Below are 21,540 nucleotides of genomic sequence, written 5' to 3' on the forward strand. Positions count from 1 at the left end.
ACTGTGCAGAAAATGGAATTGGAAGGAAAGGGACCACTTTCAGCAGCCATGGATCTCCTTGTTTAGCTCTTCAAATCAGGCAAGCCAGTTCTGGCAGAGTTCTGGACAAGCCTCTAGTCCTATGGCACCATCTCAGCAGAAAAGGTTTAGGAGCATCTGCAGAACAACATCATAGTTCTTTTACAGCATCTAACCCAGGGTGTTAAAACAGACCATACAGCTGATGTGGAAAGACAGATTGGGTAGAATGCAGTCTAGTGTATTTTTTAGGATTGAGTTTGATGGTTTGTATCTTAATGTATCTGCCAGTGGGATCCATTCATCATCTAAATTACAACATTGATACCCACTACTTGAAGCTATGTTTTCTTCAGCTGTTAAATAATCTGGGTTTGGATACTGCTCCATTCTGCTTGTTTTTGACAAGTTACCAACCCGTGCTGTGGGGTTTTGCCTTTTATCTGTTACAGTGGAAGAACTTAGGGTCTGCTGCCTGTTCATTTTTAAAGCATTTTTGTTTAACAGTGAGTATGAAAGAGAAGCTAGATAACGTTAAAAATAATCTTTTTAAAGTCTGGGTTTAGTTTTAATCTTTTTATTTCAGTGGATGGAAAAGACGTCAGCCGGGTCCTACGTTTTTCGTAACAGCCGAGCTGAAGAAAGGGAAGCTGCCAAGCATGCAGAGAATCAGCAAAAGAAACTGGAAGCTCTGTTTGCAAAAATCCAAGCAGAATATGAAAAACATGAAGGTAAAGCTTTCATTCTTTCAGAACATGTGTAAAGAACAGGAAAACATTTTGATATTTCCAGAAAAGTTAAAAGAAATTGCCAAAAATCTTCTCTGGTGATAGAGAAGCAGAGATGAGATTTTGGGTTGTTTTCTGTGTTGTTGTTGTTGGTTTGGTTTTGTGTTGTTTTTTTGCTTCCTGTGTGTCAAGACCTTTTGGTACAAAATGGTTATGTGCTTATTTGCAAGGCTTTGCAGCTATCTAGGGAACCCTTTTGAACATATTCATAGGCAGGCCACTAAAAAATTATCCTTGAGGTGATTCTCAGGGAAATGCTACAAAATTGTAGAAATCATAATTTAATTCCCTTCAGGGACATGACACTGTAAGATTTCACCCAGAGGTGGGCACTGCTAGGATGTATCTCAGTAGGCCTGGACACCAAGACTGAGCATCTTTCCTCATGAATAATTGCGTGACTGTGTAGATGCTGAGGTCAGTGGAGCTGCTCAGTGGGACAGGGACTCTGGTGACACAGGCCATGGAGCATGCTGAGTCACCAAATGCCCTTGGTTGGCAATCCCAGGCCACAGAGACCAGGGGAAATTCTGAAGCAAGGAAGACATACCCTTGGCGGAAGAGAATCAAGTTAGAGAGCACTCAGGCAAACTGGACATATGTAAGTCCATAGCTGATGATAGGATTAACTCAGAAGTGCTGAGCAGCTGACTGGTGTCTGTGGGGCTGCTTTTGATCCTCTTTGAATGATCATTAGTTCATTGGTAGAGGTGCCTGGAGAGTGGAAGAAAGCAAATGTGTCTGCTGTATTCAGAAAAGATAGGAAGGAGCACCCAGAAACCTACAGGCCAGTCAGCCTTACCCTGATCCCTGAGAAGGTGATGATGGGAGAAATAATCCTGGAAGCTGTTAACAGGCACAAAAGGGAACAAAATATGATCTTGGAGTATTCAGCAAAGATTCACTCAGGGGAAGCCATGTTTGACCAACCTGACAATGTTCTGTGATGAAATCACTGGCTTGGGCAGTTGAGGCGAGAGCAGTGCATTGTCTGCCTGGACTTCAGAAAGGCTTTTGACACTGTGTCCCTTAGGATCCACAGAGAGAAGCTGATGGGCTGGATGAGCAGGCAGGTGGATAGAAAACTCTCTGAACAGTAGGGCCCAGAAGGTGGTGATCAGTGGCACAAAGTCTCTTTGGAGGCCAGTAACTCATGGTGTACGCCAGCGATGAGTACAGGGTCTAGTCCTGTTTTAACAAGTTCATTTATGATCTGGAGAATGGGGGGATGTACTTACAGCAGGTTTGATGCTGAAAATTAGGACAAGTGATGAATACACTGGAGGATTATGCTGCCATCCAGAGGGATTTTGGCAGCTGGAGAAACGGGCTGACAAGAACCTCATGAAGTTCAACAAAGCAAGTTGCAAATCTTGCACCTGGGGAGGAGCAGGGCCATGCACCAATACATGCTGGGGGTCACCCATCTGGAATGCAGCTTGGCAGAAGGAGCCCTGGGTGTCCTGGTGGACAAGTTGAGGATTTTTGAGAAGGTCTTGGTGATCCTTCCCTTCTGTTTAGCACTGGTAAGGCCACATGTAGAATGCCATGTCCAGTTCTGGACTCCTCACCACAAAAGGGACGTGGACGCACTGGAGATATTCCAACCAAGGGCCATGAATGTGTTTTAAGGAATTGGAGCATCTGACCTAGGAAAAACTGAGAGCTGGGACCATTGAGCTTGGGGAAGGCTCAGAGGGACATCTGATCGATGTACTTAAATACCTGAAAGGACAGTGCAGAGAAGATGGAGCTAGGCTTGTGTCAGTGGTGTCCAGTGACAAGTCCAGAGCCAAATGAGCACAAACTGGAACACAGGACATCAGGAAACTTTTTCACTATGATGGTTGACTGACAGTGTTGCCTGGAGAAGCTGTGAAATCTCCATCCTTGGAGATAATAAAAAGCTCACTGGACAGCCTTGGTCAGCCTTCTGTAGGGTGCTCCAGACCTCCAAAGGTCCCTTCCACTTCAATATATTCTAATTCTGTAATGGCTGACACTGTCCACCTCTGGCAGAGGTGTTTTCCAACAGTGGTTCTAGCATGGAATTCTTAGCTGAAATCAGAGATGGCCTTGTAATTCTTAACGTCACTGCTATGAGACCTCATGTGTTGTTTTATGTTTGGTAAAGTTGTGTACACAAGAGTCTGCTGTGCTGAAGGAATTCATCAAAATTCTGGCAGCAAAGGGACTTACATAAGGAGAGGGTAATATAAGTTAACTTGGCATTTAGCTGATGTCCTGAGGAGGCTTTGTGTGAAGGCCTGTGCTGTCCCACATCTTGGTGTCCTTAAGACTTTTCTGCTGCATGAGAGGAAGACCAAGTGATGGACATAAAGGAAATGTAGTCATGTGTCTACGAAGGTTCTTGGCAGCCCATCAAATCTCCCACCCTCTGCAAAGAGATAACTAGCCAGTGATACTAGTTACTAACCTCCTAGCCACTGACACTGGCTACCCCAAAGTTTGGATAATATCCTATCTATGTTGGATTTGAATGAGTAAGATTTTTTTTCTGTATTTCCTGGGTATGCATATATATATGCATGCACATACACATCAATTCCTATACATGTGTTTTGTATTTTTATTCTGGCAAGGCCTAAATACTGCTGTGCTTCATACATAATTATTTCTTCCTTAATTTTAAAATGTATTGGTTGTGCTCCACATAAAGGCTTTTTCTCAACAGAGAGAACCAGTAGAAGAACACCAAGATCACGGATCGTCACAAGACAGCAAATCCATAATTTGCAAGATGGTGCAGAACTATATGAAGCAATTCAGAATGCATCTGATCCTGGTTATATGGAGGTAACTGTAGATACTACTGGGTTAATTTTGAAAAGCTTTTGGAGTAAATTAAAATTTAATAACTTCTGCTGAAATTGACCATTAAATTACTCTTTTGTTTTGCTGCCTTTTAATATTTTCTACAGCATGCTTATTGCTAAATAAATTAATATTAAAAATTTGGAAAAAAAAGTAATGAAGGCTTGTTGTAATTGATTAATATTATCTTGGATGGCAATTTTCTCTTGGCATAAAAATCCAGGATATAGCACAATTAAAAATTAATGCTACTTGTAATTTTATTACTTTGCTTTGTCTTGCATATACAAAAACTTAATGCATCTCATCAATCTAGAGTTTCATACACATACTCTTGCATGCTGTTCATTGAATTGTTTGGATAATTATATTGTCTTCATTGTCTTCATTCCCTGTTCCCAGTTAAATCACAACTTTTAAGTGTTTATGCCTTTACTAATAAAGACAGAGGTGATTAGTCCCTGCAAGTTATTAAAAAATTAAATACATGCCTTGCCTTTTGCAAGTGAGGATCCTTGTCTGTCATATTTGATGAAATGGTAGCTATGTCTCTGGAGCTGCATGTACAGAAATCTGGGTCTTGAAGTATTGGTCAGTAAAGTGATGTGTTTGATGCATTTTAGTGTAGATCACTGTGTCAGCTCAAAGACAGCAGCCTGAGGAGAAGCGCAACTCTTCCTTTATTCTTCCAGAAATTTTTCCTAATATGTCTTCATATGAAACAGGCAAGCCTACCTGTCATATTAAATATTCCTCTTACTTATACACTGTCGAGCAGGCTTCTCACTAGTCAGGTAGGAACAATGTGTAGTGTAATCTCTGCCCAGACCAGAGAGCACCAACTGAGTACCAGCAGTACCTCTGCTGCCTCCTGTTGTTTTAATATACCTCATTTCAAGTCCTAGTAGTGCATCAGCTGGAAATAAATTGCTTCTAACAGATGAATACTCAAGAAAGAGGCTATCTAAAAATCTTGTGGTTTTTTGATTAAGAAAAAAGGTACTGAGTTCCACTTCTCTTGGTTGCAGGGATATCTAAGTGATGACCAATTAAAAGCCTTGAAGGCTTACAGACAGCTGATGAATGACAAAAAACAAACTCAGATGCAGGAACAATTCAAGAAGGCTTTAGAGTCAGCAGAACAAGAAGAAAATGGTTGTTACAAAAGGGATGTGTCTGCAGTATGGAGATTACATGTGGTAGACTACAGAAAGCAAGAAAAACATAAAGGTCAGTGCTTGAAAAATTATAAATAACTTTTAACTAAATGTGGTAACTGGCCAGCACAGGTAGATTTGAAGAGTTTCCCAACAGTATTTTAGCTTACATGTCAATATTTCCGGTTTGATTCTTGGTTTAAGGCTTTTGGATAGGAGGGAGTGCTGTAGATTTATTTTGTTTAAAAGCCTTCAGAGGGTGACTGAGCAGGTGACTGAGCTTACCGTGCTGTTGTCAGGAGCAGTGCTGAGCATCTGGCGCCCGCTGCCCGACGTGTGTTCCTTGCTGAAGGAAGGCGCTCGCTACAGGATCTTCCAGCTGTCAGCATCCCAGCCCAGGGGCAGGGCAGACTCCACCAACGTCCAGCTAACAGCCACCAAGAAAACTCAGTACCTACAGCTAGCAGTAAGTGCTTTAGGTGCATACAGGTGCATCATTAAAATTTACCCTCTAAGTGTGGTAAATACTGAAGTTTTGTGTTTCATCAGGTATCACAGGAGATGCTGGTACAGATTTTCTTTCCAAGAAAGGCTCTAGAATTCACCAGTTTGTTGGATCCTTCTTTTCAGCCACCATGTGCTGAAGTGGATTTAGTTGGAGTTGTCATTTCTGTTAGCAGAACAGGTATGTTGTGGACCACATTCATGTCCTCCCACTGAATTAGCACTGAATTCTTGATTTCAAAAGTCAGAGTTATCTTGGTGTTGTACCTGCATCTCAGGCCTGTGAAAACCTCCTAAATACTGGCCATGTCACTTTGCCAGTGACATGCTGGCAGATAAATTTGTATTTCTGAAGAAAAACTCTCTGTGCTTATTAGCTCAGGAAGTTAGTAAGGCAGGATCTAAGCTCAAAAGCAGCTTATATTTAAATGATTTTTATTTATTTATTTTCTATAAATGGTGAGCCTAAGTTCTCACATCTGTGTTCAGCATCTGCAGAAACACCATCATGCATGTACATGAACTCCCTCTTTGGTGTATAGTGTCATGGAATGAGTGGAATTCAGGCACTGGAGCGGGAGAGGTGGATAATCTTCTAGGTGAAAAGAAAAATTCCATAGTATTGTTTTTAAAGACACAGACTTTGAGTTGTTTCCTCTAATCAGTAGGGAGCTGGTGTAGAATGTGAAAGAAGTATGAGATACCTGTCATCATGCAGATGGGCTGCCATGTAGCTCTTTCAAGATGCGTGTGAATTTTTTTAGTATCACTTAAAGAGATGTAAAGATTTAATTCAGACTTTTTTCCTGCTTTTAGGTTTCACTACTGTGGTATACTTGTCTGATGAAAGCTATAATTTAGTGGCAGTAAAGATCTGGACAGATCTCAGACACTTGGCTATTGAAGATGTAGTTGTCCGCTGCTCACTCATTTCTGCAAGCAACCTTCAGTGGCAGTCTGAGTTCAGATCAGAAATTCCCGTGCTGTTGGCTGGAGATCTTTCTTTATTCTCAGCCAGTCCAAAGGAATGCTATCTTCAAGAGAAGGTTAATGAACTGAGAAGTGTGATAGAGGTAAGTAAACCTGTAGAAGTGTCATTTGATGGATTTGATGGTTACTTTTAGCTACTGCTATGTTACATCCTTCAGCAAAAAGTCTGTTAGTATTGATAAACCTTTAAAACAAGTAATGCACACAATGCTGAATTTGAGGGGAATTTTCTGGGAGACAAAGTAAGATGTTAATGCAATTTGCCTGAGGAATTGAATGTCTTGATTTTATTTTTTTTTTAATTTTCCAACTCATCCAGCAGATGAGTCATGATGTGCCACAGAATCTCTGAGTGGCAAAAGATCTTGTACCTGTCAATAGGGAATCTGCCATGGACAGAAAGTGCAGGAATGTTGTTGATTTGATATAAAATAAAATTCCGGTGGGATAATGATGAAAAAAGAAAGTCTTAAATGTAGTGTACATAGTCCTTAAATAGTTTGAAGGCCAACTATTCTGCGTTGCAAACTCTGTTCTCCCTTACAGAATGTGCCCTCCTTTTGCTCTGATGCAGAAAGTAAACTGATGAATTTGCTAGGAAGAAATCTCTTGCTGACACCCAGTTTACCTAAAAGATGTGGTTTGGAAAGCCCCTCTGCTTCCTGCAGCCATGCAGAGGATAGAAGTTTGGTAAGCTTCTGGTAATTAATGCTGTGTTTATACTGGCAGTACATGCAGTAAGGATTTAAGCAAGTGGTGAATGGTCTCACTTCTGTGTCCATTTCATCCAGTCTTTTTAGGGCAATGCAAGCTGATTAGAAGCTTTCTCTTTGTGTGGGGGTTTAGGATTATTCCCCAGAGGAGCCATGAGATAGATTATCCTTCCTCCAAACACTGTGTGAAAATTTCCCCTTGTGGCCTGTGTTTCCACAACATACTCTAAGTATTTTGAATTGATGTGAGTAAAATGAATCATCTTTCTTTATAGATGATGTAGTGCTTCTTTGGTCCCACTGTGAAGATTATCCAATGTGAATGTCACAGAAGGGAAAAATCTTGATCTGTACATTCATTTTTATTTCAAGGCATTCTGCAGTTCCCACCTTTGTTGAGAGAATTTACTTCCACTGTCTTTTTATAGACAGTGTTTACTATTTCTAGGATTTAATAGGGATGTCACTGGGAAAATGTATTTTAGCAGTCTTGACAAAAGTTGATTTAAATAGTACTCAAATTTCCCATGAAAGCTGCTGGTGGTGAGTTGCTTCTGACACGGAATACTGAGCACAGTCAGAACAAAAATTTTTCCTGCCATGAGTTGCAAGGGAGGTGGAAACACCCTGGTATGGTATCAGTTCCTGGGGACTAAGTTTAAACTTGTAAGGCATCTTTTTCTATTTCAAAGGGAGGGCTAATATTTCATTCTAAAGGTTTAGTTTATATATTTTATAGACTAACTAGTTAATATTTCTATAGTTTATTAAATACATTAATCATCTTTTAAAAAGGAGAATCAAGTGTATTCTCAGGCCTGTGCTTGAAAGATTTGCTATGCAGCATCTCTCTTGTGTGTATTATCTTCAGATTTTGTGGTCTGTGTTCTATCCTGATTTTTCTTAAAAATTTTTTTCTTCTTTTTACTTATTTAACCACCAAGTATGTGTGGAGAGCATGGCCAAGGCAGTAGAAGACTTATGAGTGCTTTGATTTCTTACCATCTGGCATAGAAAAATTCCCATACATTTTGCTTAGCTCTTAGAAACAAAATGTAAATGTACAGGTAAAGAGTGACTTATCAGTCATCAGCACTTGAAGGAATTAATATTAATCACCATCAGGAGATACCAAACTTAACTTGAATGAGATATGAATGATGATGTAGTGTTTTTATATTGAGAGGGGTGGAGGAGTTCCCCCATTTTTTGGAAGTTTTTGAGGAAGTTCATGAGAACATTCTATTCAACATAAAACTTCTCTTTTTACCCAGATCTCTTCTAGAATTGAAATGAAGCATCCAAGCCCTTTGTCAACTAGCACACCAAATATGCAACTTGCCACACCAGGGTCAGCAAAAACACCTTCACCTGCTACAGTTAATGAAAACTATCTCAAAACCAGCAAAAAGAGAAAAGCTATGGACTTCCTCAGTTGCATACCTGCCCCTCCACCACTGACACCAATATGTTCGGTAATTTCTCCATCTGTTAAAAGAGCATTTCAGCCTCCACGAAGTTTGGGGTTACAGCACAGCAAGTCACCCAAGGGGACAGATCAGAATATTGGTCTTGTCAGCCCTTGCAGAAAAGTGAGAGAAACTGTCCATCTTCCTGAGAATGACCTGGTTGCTGATGAAGAACTGGCAATGATTAATACACAAGCACTCATGAATAATTTACCAGAAGAAAAGAAGATGGATTATGTAAATGAAAACAGAAAAGCTACAGCTACTACTTTATCTGATGATCTGTCATCCAGAAATAGTTCCAGGTCTACTGGGGAAGCAAATAACTCATCAAAAGCAGTTCTGCAGTAGCTGAGGCTCTTCAGAAGAACACAAATGAACCTGAGGACTCATTACCGACCCACAGAATGCTACAAAGACCAAAATCCCAAAAATGCTGCTAATGCACATGTACAGAATTGTATATATTTCAAATTCAAATTATTTTTACACTTTGTACATTAAAACTTGATTGTATTTAATAAAGTTCTATTACAAAAACAGACTCATTAAATAACACTTCATTTGCAAAATAGTTTGAAGTTTAGTATGTAAACACTTCTCACAAAGATGTATTGTACAATAACATCAGTGTGGCTGAGGGTTTGACGACATTTTGTAAGCCATTGATTCTGTGTTCTTACATTACAGCAGGATCTTTGTTTCAGTCTAAAGCCATCAGTTTTGTTACCCCCTGCAACATTAGAATAGTTGTTTGGCTGTCCAAAGTGGCACAGGACATAATAAAGAGTTCTCTTATTTTCAGCAAACACAACACTTTAATTCTGAAATGTTGCTCTGCTATTCTGGCACAGTTCGTGTACTTTTCTCCTCAGACTTTCCATATAGCACAAAGGGAGGTTTAAAGAACAGCTCTGATTATTTGATTCACAGCAAAATGCCATGCAGAGTTATTATTAAATAGCTCCTTGGTCTGTGTTTTTGCTTCAGCTGTTCAGAGCTGCTCCTGTAGCCCTGTTCCCATTGAGGAGTTAACCAGCACAAGCCTAACACTAATGTTTCATTTCAGGAGCCTCTCCATCTTGGGATCAGTGAACTCCTATGTCTTGGCAAGATGAAGAGCTAAGTTTGCTTTGTTGAAGTGTTTTGCTTGCAGGCTGGAGAAGCTGTTTGTGTTTAAGCTAAGAGCAGCATGAGTCCAGTCAGTGGAGAGAGGGAACAGCATCAGAACTTGCTAAAATCTGTTGAGCTACTTTTGCCATCATTCACTTTGCTTCTGAAAGTTACAATAATGCTATAGGCATTAATAGTAGATACAAAAAGTTTATACAGTCAGATATAAAGCATTAAAATGGCAAGAAATACCAATTGTGTGGGGAAAGACACACAATTGGCCACAATGGCTTTAAGACAGAAATAAGTTAGGAATGTTTACTGCTAGTGTCAGACTGTGATGCAGAAAAAAACACCCAAAATGTGGCATGTGGTAGAGCCCAGTACATTTCACATATGCCTGGATGGATTTTCATGGAGGAAGAGGGATGAGACAGAGTTGTACTTGTACAGTTTGTACTTGTTCTTCAGTGCTCTTACAGTGGTCATGTAGAGCTGTGAGAGCATGGTCCAATCCCATTTAAAGATTTGTAAGAAATAAAATTTAGGGATTTAGTAGAAAAACACAAAAATAAAAAACAGTTTAGAAAAAAATGTAAAACTAAGAGACTCTTGTACCCTGATAGTTAAAACACCAAGGAATGCACATCTTCAGTTAAATGTCACGTTGGTACGTGCCATGCCCGGTATCCTCCTTGGGAAGGCAGGAAGGTGGGTGGAATGGGGACCTGTCCCATAAGCTGCATTTGCTCCACTGTAGCTTCCCTCATCCCTGCTTGGTTTTTCAGACCGGAGAACACTGTGGAAGGTGACATTGTGCTCATATTGTTCTTTCATCCGTTGTATCTTTTCCCGAGGGACATGATGAATATTTCTTCTATAGAGTCAAAAGTAACAGAAAACACAAGTATTTAGCTGCCTGGGTATGAGGGCTTCAGTTTGCTGAAGTCCCTGACAGGTTCAGCATAATGGTTCAGGTCTCCACTGATCTCTTTCTGGCCTCTTTTTACAAATTACTCTTCACTTCCACCTACTTCTTAGGAATATTATTGTGACTGCTGAAAAACATAACACCATTATTTTTGGGAGGCAGATTTGACAAGTGTCCAAAATAAGAGTTGTGTAGAAGACCTGTGTGGTATTTTATACAAGTGTTGCTGTGTTTCAGCACTACCAGCTTGTTGGCCTCAGTGAGCTTCTGTGCAGCTGCAGATAGGCAGCCAGGGGCTGCAGCCAGCCCAGACACCGAGCAGCAGCAAGGACAGGGGTCACAAACGCTGTGCTTTGAGAGCAAGCAGGGAAACATCACACGTGATGTGGCTCAGGCTCCAAGGCAGACTCATAAATGACAAGTTTGAGAGGGAAGGGAACAATGCCCAGACATGCAGGGCTTTCTGGATAGAGTAGCCACAGTAGCACCAGCCATGATCCCTCCACAAGTTAGCAGGAATTGTCTTCCAAAGACCGCCAGGAATTTCTGTTTGTGAGTTTGCAAATCCCAAGTATCTTTGGGGTTGCCATTTAGTGCTGTTAAGGCGCAGCTTGTGCCCCAGTGAGTGTATGTGAATTATATTTACAATGCTGCTGTGAAAAGTCAATGTGGGTCAAATATGCAATAAAACAAGCTGCAGGTTACTGAGTAGCTCTGCCTACAACAAATGATCAGACTGTGTCCCTGCAGTGCTCCCGTACCAATGGCTGGTGCTGCTGAGGCCAGAGCTGGCTGACAGCTCGCTGGTGGTGTCCTCACCTGTCCCCAGGCCTGAGCCTTCATCTGCCATGTCCTGCCTCCCCTGCAGCCACGAGCACTCTGGGCCTTGGCCCTCTGCCATTTGTGTCCATCACACACAGACAGGAGCAGCATTAACTTTTGACTAGAGCTCCTGGCTGGTAGAAAACAAATCCTTCCGTTGCAATGAAGTGCCCATGCCTTGTTATCTTGCAATAAGTTAGCATATGTTATCTTCTGGATTTGGTAGCTGGGAGAGCACTGCTCCCTGTAACTCACAGCAGGCTGGCTAAAGGCTACGAAGTCAGCCTGCACTAAATTTTTCAGTGACTACAGCCATTAACCCTGCAGTCATTGGTCAACATAACATTCTCAGCGCCACATTCAGCTGCCTCTACATCCTACCACACTGTGCAGAGTGTTTTTATCCTTTTTGTGTGTGTGTGTTAAGATCTTTACAAAGATCCTCTAGAACCCCATTTCTTACCCATACCTGATACACCATCCCTCCATGCTGCAGCAGGACAGCATCTGTTATGGTTAGATTCTTAAGGACAGAAGCCTCAATAATGGCTATAGTGCTTACATTCGAGTTTGTGCCGAAACAGAAGAGACTGCTGGTCAAAATACAGAATGAAAATCAGAGCTCCTGCCCCCTCAAACTTACAGCACAAAAACATGCTTCAGGGCTTGTTGCCTTTTCTACTGCCTGACTCACTTCAGGCTCTTTCAGGGCTGAATTCACTACAGACCAGGTACTCAGTAATGGAAATTTCCCACAACAATCCTTCTGTTGGCATTTACCAGGCTGCATTCTTCCTTATATGAAGAGGAAGAAGGCTGACCTGAGAGCATGTCAACAAAATGAAAGAAGCTGTCTGTTCCAGCAAAGAGAAAACTATGTACCTTGTCAGCTCTTGAACATTGAACTTCCAGGGTGTATCTGGTTCTTGGAATGTAACTTCGTATCTATTTTCATGTGCCTAAAGGACACAAAGATGACATAATGAAACTGCACTAAAAGAATTGACACCTCTGCCAGTATTCCTGACAAGAGACACCAGTGCCTTTTCAAAGACTCTGTATGGTGTGTATTTCACAAGTAATGAACTACAATTATAAATCATATCTTGATATATTTGTCAACAAATAGCTTGGGAACTGTTCAATTAATGTGATGACTGGGGAAGGGTATGATGGCCTACATAACTACATTGCATCTCTGCCCCTACTGCATCACACTATCCATCCTTAACTGTAATTAGAGAACTATGAGAAAACTGAAGTAATATTTTTAGCCATGTAATGAACCTTTTCAGTCAGATCAACCTGTAAATGTCATAGCTAGGCATATAAAAGCAATAAATCAGAGCTTTCCCTACCATCATCACATACGGCTTCATTTCCCAAGCGTGGATGTTGGTGTTATCAATAATGACCGGGCTTTTCCCTTTCTTCATTGCTTTGTGTGCTGCAATGTAACACATTAAGTAAAGCTAAAATACATTAAATAACAGAGCCAGGCCTTACTAACCCCAAAGTGCTTTTTCTCTGCCCACTCTCACACTTGGTTCCCCACCAGACCTGGGTTTGCAGCCACCACCCAAAGGGGAGCCAAGGACAGCGCCCAGAAGAGATGGTGCAGCCTCTGCCTGATCTGAAGCTCTTTTAGAACATACTTAAAACAGCAAAAAATTACTGTCATTTGCAGGAGATCCCTGTTACATCATCTCAAAGTATGAGATCTCATCACCATCCCTACAATTCCTTCAGAGCACAGCCACAAAAGCATGATACATTGAGTAAAGTCCTGGGTTGTTTAATTCTCAAACTTAAACTCAGCCTGCAAGTTTTCTTCCTGTCTATCATTATATTCTCACCCCCTTCCAGGTCAGGACAGACACCTAAGAAGTTAGAGGAGAAGGCTGCAGTGCCTATACTGCAGGGAGCAGCTGCTGGGCTGGTGTCTGAAAGGCATCAAGATTCAGCAGTGCCTCATCTAAAATAATATTAACCAACCTCCAAAATGTTTTCATTTACAAATTTCCCTTTTATAAGACAGAAGAAATCAAATCAGAAGTGGTAAATGCCCCATGAACTACAGTGTATGACACCACTTTGAGGTATTTTAATCTGGGGGCTAAGTTTAAAGACAGTCTGAAATGCAAAAATATTTTGCACAGCCCTTGGATGAGGTTCAGTCACCTCTTTTCTGGTTCCACTTGTGTGCATCCTCTAGGAAGTCAGGCTCAAAGACATAGACACCATTTTCAATAAAGAAGTCATCAGTACTAAGGACTACAGCAGTGGGGTTGTCACGTTTCAGCTGTCTGCAAGGAAAAATAAAAGATGAAAGAAGAATTAGTACCTGCTAACACCCTTTACCAGAGACCAGTCAGCCATGAGCTATTTGAGTGCTCTGCAAATACACACAGTGCTTCATCTGAAAAACCCCAATTTAAAGGATCTGGAAGTACTACAATCAGTAGAGGGACACGTTGGAAGAAAGGAATGGAGCTTGAAGGTGTGGCTCTTTATTTCAGCAGAGAAATCTACACTGGACTACCAACATCTGAGTCTTTCATCTTATTTATGTATTCAGCTTTCCTTCTGAGTTACCTGAGAAAGCAGGACTGTAAAGAGAAGGGGAAAAAAACCCAAAAACAGTAGTCCAAACCTCCTTATCCAGGCACAGAAGTTGGTGTCACAAGAAAATTTGATGATGGGAATTTTGTTATCTTCAGGGATTTCTGAAGATAACCAGGAGGAAGGATTTGTTATTTAGTAAAGATGGTCCAGAGAACCGTGAGTTTGGTTTGAGGGGTTTTATTGGCTGTAAAGCAGATAGTACTTATTTAGAATTTTAATTTGCAAACAAGTATTTGAATGATAAGTCAATATTTTGTGTTAATTTATATAATTTTATGGTTCTTATCACTTGTCCCTGTTCCACTTAAACCTCCTCTTGTAGAGTTGAGTAATTTTTATCTCTTCAGTTTTTAAGCTAATTTTCTAAACAAATCTGAGTTTATAAAAAATATTTTATAGACAAATTCGCAGATCCATAAAGCAGACTGCTGTGGTGAGTGGCACTGGGCAACCCCACTTCCCTTCACACGGGTGTGTGTCCCCCAGCAGTGCTCCTGCAGGCTGGGGATGCCATGGGGAGCAAATATGTGTCCTGCTGGACACTGACCAGCTGCCTCACAGGCAGCTATTGGCTCTTGGAGGTGAAGAAAGTGCTGCCTTGTGTGGAGGTTTAAATATGAAGCATCCCTCTGCCAGTCCTTAGAGACCACAAAAAACAAAACAAAAAAAAAAAAACAAAACAAACAAAAAAAAAAAACCAAAAAACAACAAAGCAAAAAAAAACCTCTTAATGTATGATTGTGTTCCCATTTGTGTCTAACCCAGAATTTTTGTGTCCATAGATATAGAATTGTCCTTTTTTTTAATCAATCAGAGAAGAGTTGGGGGAGGAGAGAGTCTCTGCAAGAAGTCAGGGAGAGCCCATGGCATCATCCCTCTATTTCCTGTCTCCCCAAGGCCCAGAATGTCTTGGGAAAAGAAAGAAAGGTCAGTCAAGAAACCCTGTATCTTTCAGACATGAATGCTGCTGCCCTGCTGTCTCACACCACACATGGTCTCCAGCCCCTGTGACTCATTTCAGCTTTCCTAATAAACACTTCTCCCTCCATCCACACAAGTTGCAAAATAACCATTTCTCAGTGTCTTATCTACATGGGCAAGAGCAAGGCAAAAGGTGTCTTCAGGTTATCAGCAGCAGAACAGGCACACAGACAGAAAAACCTTGATTCTGTCACCCTGCTCTGTTTCAGCCATTTATTTACCAGTTGTTCCCTAATCTGCCTGCAAGCAGCAGCTCTTCCCTAGGACTGCAGGGTGCATTTAGCTGAATAAAGGTCAGGTTCTGACTCTGCTCTGTCTCCACTGTAATTTCTACCATCTGCTGATTAATTAATGTGATTTTGTGGTGGGCTCCACCCCAGCCAGCAGTGACTCAGCGCTGATGGAGCCAAGACTGGGCTGTACCCCCTGTAATGCATCATTCCAGCACCTACCTGTCCTTGTCCTCTAGCCCCAGAGGGATGTTTTATTCACAAAATTACTGCTGGGAAAATGATTTAAGAAAAATCATGTTTTAAACACTGTTAGCAAACAGTAAAATTTTGTTGCTTTAATTTTGGCCTCAGGCAAAAAATCCTTATTATGAAAAGTGAAGCAACATCTAATGCTTCCCTGGCTACTGCAGTGGAGTGCTTGATATATTCAGGTCTCCCTGTGATTCAGCACCTCACCTTTCCCACTGCTTTACTCATTGCAATTTCTTCTCTAAAAAACTGACTGCTAAACTATGTGTTTTTCCTTTAGCTACTAATAGGCACATAAAATGTGCACATTAATAAAAGATCTCAAGACTAATTTTTTTTCTTGCTCAGTGTTTCTTTTTAAAATGTTCTTAACCAGTGCAAATTTTAAAATCCATTCTCTTGGCAAATACCTTACTGAATTTTCAGCCCTGAGGGCTTTGATAGTAACTCTTAAGCAATCTAAACTGTAGGTGAATATCAGTAAGTCTATGGTCCTCGCATCAATAATTAAAGTAGATAAAACTTGTGTTTCAAAGGAGGAAAAATTTGGGACAAAATGGGCTGAGAGCTATGAATTACTGTAACATTTGCTATATTCATACCAAATGAGCTCCTTTTAACAGCAACATAAGAAAACATGAGGTGTGAAAAAGATGGTTTACCTTCTGTTTATTTTGCTGGTTTTAACTTTTAGCTTTCCAAAACAACCAAACTGTTGCTGAAGTTGGCAGCTCTTTTCTTTAATCCCTTCCATATTGCCCACAAAGCTGACAAAACTCCTATTTCTTCTCTCCCTTCTCATTCCAGAGAGCACCAAGAACTCTTTCATGTGGTCCTTACTAAATGAGCCTTCCACAATCTTCACAGGACCTCAGGTTAGTTTAGAAGAAAGGTCCTGCACAATCACATCATGCTCTTAATCACTGGAAGCAATTAAAATGCCTGTATTTTAGAAAAATACAAACCAGCTATGCAAAATGGGAGGGCTTGTGACCACGGTTATGTGTGAATAAATCTTGAACTGCCCTGTAAAAAGAAAACTACCCACTGCTGATAGATAAGCACACTTACACAGTAAGCAAAAGCTTACTAAGGAGGAAAAGAAAAATGCAATCTCTTTGCAAGATCAAAGGACACATAGGAGCTATGTTTGCATTTTTTAAAGAAGCCACTGCATTGTGACAGGCAGCACCTGTGAAAAGTTCAGTATTGATTTGTTTTGGACACATAATTGCACAGTACTACGTCTTCATCTTGCAGTGGATATTGTACCTCCTTTACCTTGTAGAGGGGTGAGGAGAAAAGGGTTTAAGGAGATTTATATTAAGCAGAGGAAACATCCCTCCTTGTCTTCTTACTTTCTTATCCTCTGTAGTTTCTGAAACAGCAGCAAACATTTCCTTAGCAAAGGGTAGAGCATAATACATTTTGTATCCATAGATTATCATACTTTTCCATCAGAAAAACTGAAAATAAATCAATTTCTGATAGCAGATTGGAATAAACATTTTCAGCCACAGAATGGAATATCAGAGACCAGAACATGTACGTACTGGCACCATATGCAACCACCTCCTCTGGACACTCTTCCAAACGTTAAGGGTCCTGTGGCATTTCAAAGGTGTCTAAAAGCCTTTTGCTCCAGCAGGAAAGCAGGACTGTGAGATCTGGAGGGGCAATGCCCAGCACTTGCCACTGTCTATTGCGTTTGAACAACCCAGGTGCCCCGAGGGCTTTGCCTGGCCGAGCTGCCAGGCCCTGCAGGCAGAGCCCAGCCGAGCCCTTGTGTCTCACCCGGGAGGGTCCAACCACGGCTCTGTCTCCCAAAGCCCCAGGCTCGAGTCCTGTCTGATCAAGGCACTCAGGAGGCTCACCTGAAGTGGTTTCAGGCAAAGGTAAATGTTTACAGAGCAATGCTGAGTGGAGGAGGAGCTGCATGAGCTGAAGTCCATGAACCCGTCAGAGCTGCAATGCTGCAGTGGGGTCAGGTGCTGGGAACGCTGGGAACAGCTGGCCCGGGGCTTGAGGTGCTGGGATAAACCAGGCAACAACAGCAGAGAAAACTGGAGAAGACACAGATTGTGCCAAGCAGTGATGTCTCGGTGGCAGGGCATTTTTCCTTCTCCTGTTCCGAAAGATTACTCGCTCTGTGCTTCACAAGGGAGTACAAGAACAAGCTCATTTCAAGAAATAAATTAACAGCTGTGGCTGAAAAGTTACAAGTTTGATCATGCCCAGTCTATGGAGCTTGAGTAAAACTGTTGGATAAAGGGTCAGGTGTAAGTTGAGCTGTGCAGCACAGCGATGTGCTGCCAAAGAGCTGGAAATGCAGCTACTGTGCAATGCAGAGTTTGCTGGGGAAGCAGGTATGAGCTTGTATGTGGCTCGCTTAAATTCTGGAGGCATTTTCGGAAGTACAGCTGCCACTGCACCTCAGATAACCTTTTTCTTAGCAGCTGCCTCCGTGTGATCACAAACCTGCACTGTGAAGCCAAGGACAATGTGTTCAGGAAGAGCACACTGAAGGAGGCTGATGGAGATGTGACTCCCAGCTGTGACTCTCCTTCACATTTCCATGACATTTGGTGAAAGGTTAAAGGCAGGTAGCTGGGGCCACCTAAAATATGTGGCTCAGGGAAGCTCATCCTTAACAGTGAAGCTGCTGGAAAGGTGTGAAGCTTGGTGGTGAGCAGACCAACTCCTCATCCTGGCTTGACTACTCAGTAGTCACATGTGGGTCCTCTGCTGTCTTTGCCAGAAACCAAAAACCAGACCTGAACTGATCCATGCAGATCCATGCAGCCCATCAGGGCTGCTCTGAGCTGGGAGCAACCAGGATGAGGAAATAATTTTAACAAAGCTGCCATAACTAAAGCTTACAAAGCTGTATCCAAACTCTGCTGAGTGACATTGAAAGGTCAGGGAAACAAGCCATGGATCCAAGGTTGTTCCTAGGACTGTGTGATGGGGCCTTTTGACTGGAGTTATCACTGGGTTGCTGTATCACCAGTGATAACATTCATGGTTTGTGACTCGTGGGCACCCTAAAGATGTAGAGTTTGTGATAGAAACACAGAAATACTGGCTGATCTGCAGAAAGAATTAATGTAGATATGTGTGAAAGCACCAGAAGAAAGAACAGAGCAAAGGTTAAAACAATGGTACCCACTGACAGCCAAGATCATTAATAGCAATAGAACTGGGATAGGTTCTGATTACAGCCCCCAAGGCCAGCACTGAGCTGAGGCCCAGCACTGGTGACCTGCCACAGGAAAACCCTTGCTCTGAGAGCAGGAGGATGGCCAGTAGGTCACACCAGCCTCTCCACACCTGCTTCCTTCCCCTTGTCCCAAGAGGGGCAGATAATGAAGACATGGGAAAATGAATATAATGGGAAAAAACCCATCTAAGATTCATAAAGCACCAAGTAAGCAGAATTCACAGGGTAAAAAAATGGCGTTATTGGAGCTGTTGGCTGGAGATGGCACAGCAGACCTGGCCAAAACCTACCCTGCCACCACCAACTGAGAGCAGCCCAGCAGAGAAAGCGAGGATGGGACAGCTTATGGTCCTTGTCTGTTCTGATTTTGGGCAGACCACCTGAGCACATTCATCTTGATGCTTGCAAGAATTAAACTGTGATATTGTGAGTGAATAAAATCTGAGAAAATAAACTTGAATTTATAAAATGAGTTTACAGAGTACTTTTGCAAATAAACAACCACCTTCCTCCTCCAGGGGGATCTTGCACTGAGATCTGTTGCAGTAATTTTTTGCAAACTTGCCCTTGTGCAGCACATAGCATTTACCAATACCAAAAGCTAGGCAGTGTGAGAACAGCAAAAGAATTTTCTTGGTACAATCCTTCACAAGCTGGACAGGGTTAAGGAGAAGTACTAAATGCTGCATTTTGATCTGTGTGTTGCTGAACAGCTAAACACAATTATTTGATTAAGAGGGGCTAGAAACAGTAAGATACTCAAACCTCCATCTCACAGAGGACTACTACAAAAACACTTAAAACTGATTTTGTAAATGTGTCATTAACAATTAACCCTGTGTTTTGAGCTAAAGAGTACAGGTAAGTACAGTTACTTGCACTGCCTGAGAACATGCCCCCAAACCTTCACGTTCTTACTGTGCTATGAGAAGACCCAAATCCCCCTGAAGGAGCAGGCCCACACTTACACGTCCTCTGAAGGGAGGGGTGTGGGTTTTGGGTGTGAGCAAAACGCAGCACTTGGCAATTCATAAAAGAACTTTGTTTGCCAAAGTGCAGTGAGGCAGAAGGCCCAGTGGGACAGGGAAGTGCTCTACTGAGGAGAGGACACTGTGGATGAGCTCAGTGTATCACACACCTCTGACAGCAGAGCCCTTCCTGTGGCAGCCCATGATCCCAGCACAGGTTCCTCAGCCCAAGAGAGTAAGACTGGGAACGTTCCTCTTTTGATAGGGAGTGGGTGGCACTGGGAGCTGTGTGATACCAGACTGTGAAATTTTGATACCAAACTGTAGCTGCACCGTCACACCGACTGCAGGGCTGCTTCCCAGCACTCCCCACTGTGTCTTTCCACCTATTTACAACCAGCCTTTGAGATGTTGGGGCATGGAGTGGTCTCCTCTACACATTTTGTACACTGCTAAAGCTCTGACCAGGAGTGCAGGACATTTCAAAAACAGAAGTCAGAGCTGCCAATTTTCAGCCAGAGAGAGGAAGTTTGTTGCCATGTTCGTGATTAAACACAAAAACAACCCAAATCACCAAAAAAAACCCAAACCAACCCAACAAAACCAATCACCAAAAAAAAAAAACCAAAAAACCAAAACAAAAAAAAAAAAAAAAAAAAACAAAAACAAAAAAAACCCCACCAAAACTTGAAAAAAGAAAGCCACCACCAATCTGACACTTTTGAGAAAATGAGCAAGTACCGCCCAGGTCGGGGTGATTAGTCCATCTCACATCTCAGCAGAAACATCCCTGTAGGTACCGCTGGCTCGGAACTGCAGCTCGCACAGTCCCACGGGCAGGACGCCCAGACACAGCCACAGGTGCCGGGGAGAGCGCAGCCTGGAGCGGGCCTGGAGCTGGGGGGCTCCGGGCGGCTGCGATCAGCCGGGGCTCCCTCGGGGCTCCCCCCGACCCCAGCCCTGCCCTTTTTCCCGGCGGGTCCGCAGCGAGCGCCGGGCGGGCACAGCCGCTCCCGCAGCGCTGCCCCGCTTGCCCCGGAGCCGAGGCGCGGGTCCCGCTTACCTGGCCAGGGTGCTCTGGTGCGGGTCCCGCTTAGCTAGCCAGGGTGCTCTGGTGCGGGTCCCGCTTACCTGGCCAGGGTGCTCTGGTGCGGGTCCCGCTTACCTGGCCAGGGTGCTCTGGTGCGGGTCCCGCTTACCTGGCCAGGGTGCTCTGGTGCGGGTCCCGCTTACCTGGCCAGGGTGCTCTGGTGCGGGTCCTGCTTACCTGGCCAGGGTGCTCTTGCCGGCGCCCGGCAGCCCCCGCAGCAGCACCAGCCTCCCTCCGTCCCGCGGGGGCCGCAGGCTCAGCGCCCCCAGGGCCCGCAGCAGCCGCTCCTCCGCGGGGCCGGGCCCGTCGGGGCCGGGCGCCGGGGCCGGGCCGGGATCGGGGGCCCGCGGCAGCCGCTCCGCAGCTCGGCCCCGGCCCCGGGCCCCGCCGCGACCCCGGCCCTGCCGCCCTCGGCCCCCGCGGGCGGGGCCGGGCGCGATCCCGCGTCCCTCCATGTCGCCCGGCCCAGACTTTGTCCCGCGAAAGCGAAAGCGGCCGGGAGCGGAGACTCGGGCAAGGACGGGCGTGTGCGGCTGCACAGCCAAAGCCTCAGCTACCGCACCCGCCGCAGACTCGGAACTTTGGCCCGAGATACCATCTCCAGTTATTTACAGTCAGGATTATTCCCCAGTTTCTCAAAGGCAGCAGCCTGACAGCGTTCCAGTCCCAGGTGCTGCCTCTCTGTATTGCGAACTACAGGGCAGGGCCGAAAGGGAAGCAATCATCAAAGCCCCAAAGAGAAGTGGGGCTGGTTACAGGACACCAGCTATGCACGGACACTTCGCCGCCCGTCCCCTTCCTAGCAACGAGCTACCGGAGTCCTCTTCAACCACA

The 21,540-nt window shown here is 43.4% G+C and overlaps 2 protein-coding genes across 2 annotated transcripts in view; one reads left to right on the forward strand and one right to left on the reverse strand.

Moving 5' to 3' along the window:
- Positions 1-9,014, forward strand: part of BRCA2 (BRCA2 DNA repair associated) — a 33,526-nt gene extending 24,512 nt beyond the window's left edge. The window contains exons 20-27 of the mRNA XM_059465956.1: positions 605-749; positions 3,502-3,623; positions 4,670-4,871; positions 5,098-5,264; positions 5,348-5,483; positions 6,119-6,375; positions 6,839-6,982; positions 8,280-9,014. Of these exons, the coding sequence (XP_059321939.1) occupies positions 605-749; positions 3,502-3,623; positions 4,670-4,871; positions 5,098-5,264; positions 5,348-5,483; positions 6,119-6,375; positions 6,839-6,982; positions 8,280-8,825 (1,719 nt within the window). The 3' untranslated portion in view covers positions 8,826-9,014. The remainder of the gene's footprint in view (positions 1-604; positions 750-3,501; positions 3,624-4,669; positions 4,872-5,097; positions 5,265-5,347; positions 5,484-6,118; positions 6,376-6,838; positions 6,983-8,279) is intronic.
- Positions 8,920-21,161, reverse strand: N4BP2L1 (NEDD4 binding protein 2 like 1). The gene is made up of 5 exons (XM_059493949.1): positions 20,884-21,161; positions 13,522-13,646; positions 12,699-12,787; positions 12,223-12,299; positions 8,920-10,464 (listed from the first exon to the last, which is right to left on the reverse strand). Exons 1-5 carry the CDS (start codon positions 21,159-21,161, stop codon positions 10,239-10,241), a joined length of 795 nt encoding a protein of 264 aa, XP_059349932.1. The 3' UTR covers positions 8,920-10,238.
- Between the last annotated feature and the right edge of the window lie 379 nt (positions 21,162-21,540).

Source organism: Ammospiza nelsoni, chromosome 2 (assembly GCF_027579445.1).
Source record: "Ammospiza nelsoni isolate bAmmNel1 chromosome 2, bAmmNel1.pri, whole genome shotgun sequence".
NCBI lineage: Eukaryota > Metazoa > Chordata > Aves > Passeriformes > Passerellidae > Ammospiza > Ammospiza nelsoni.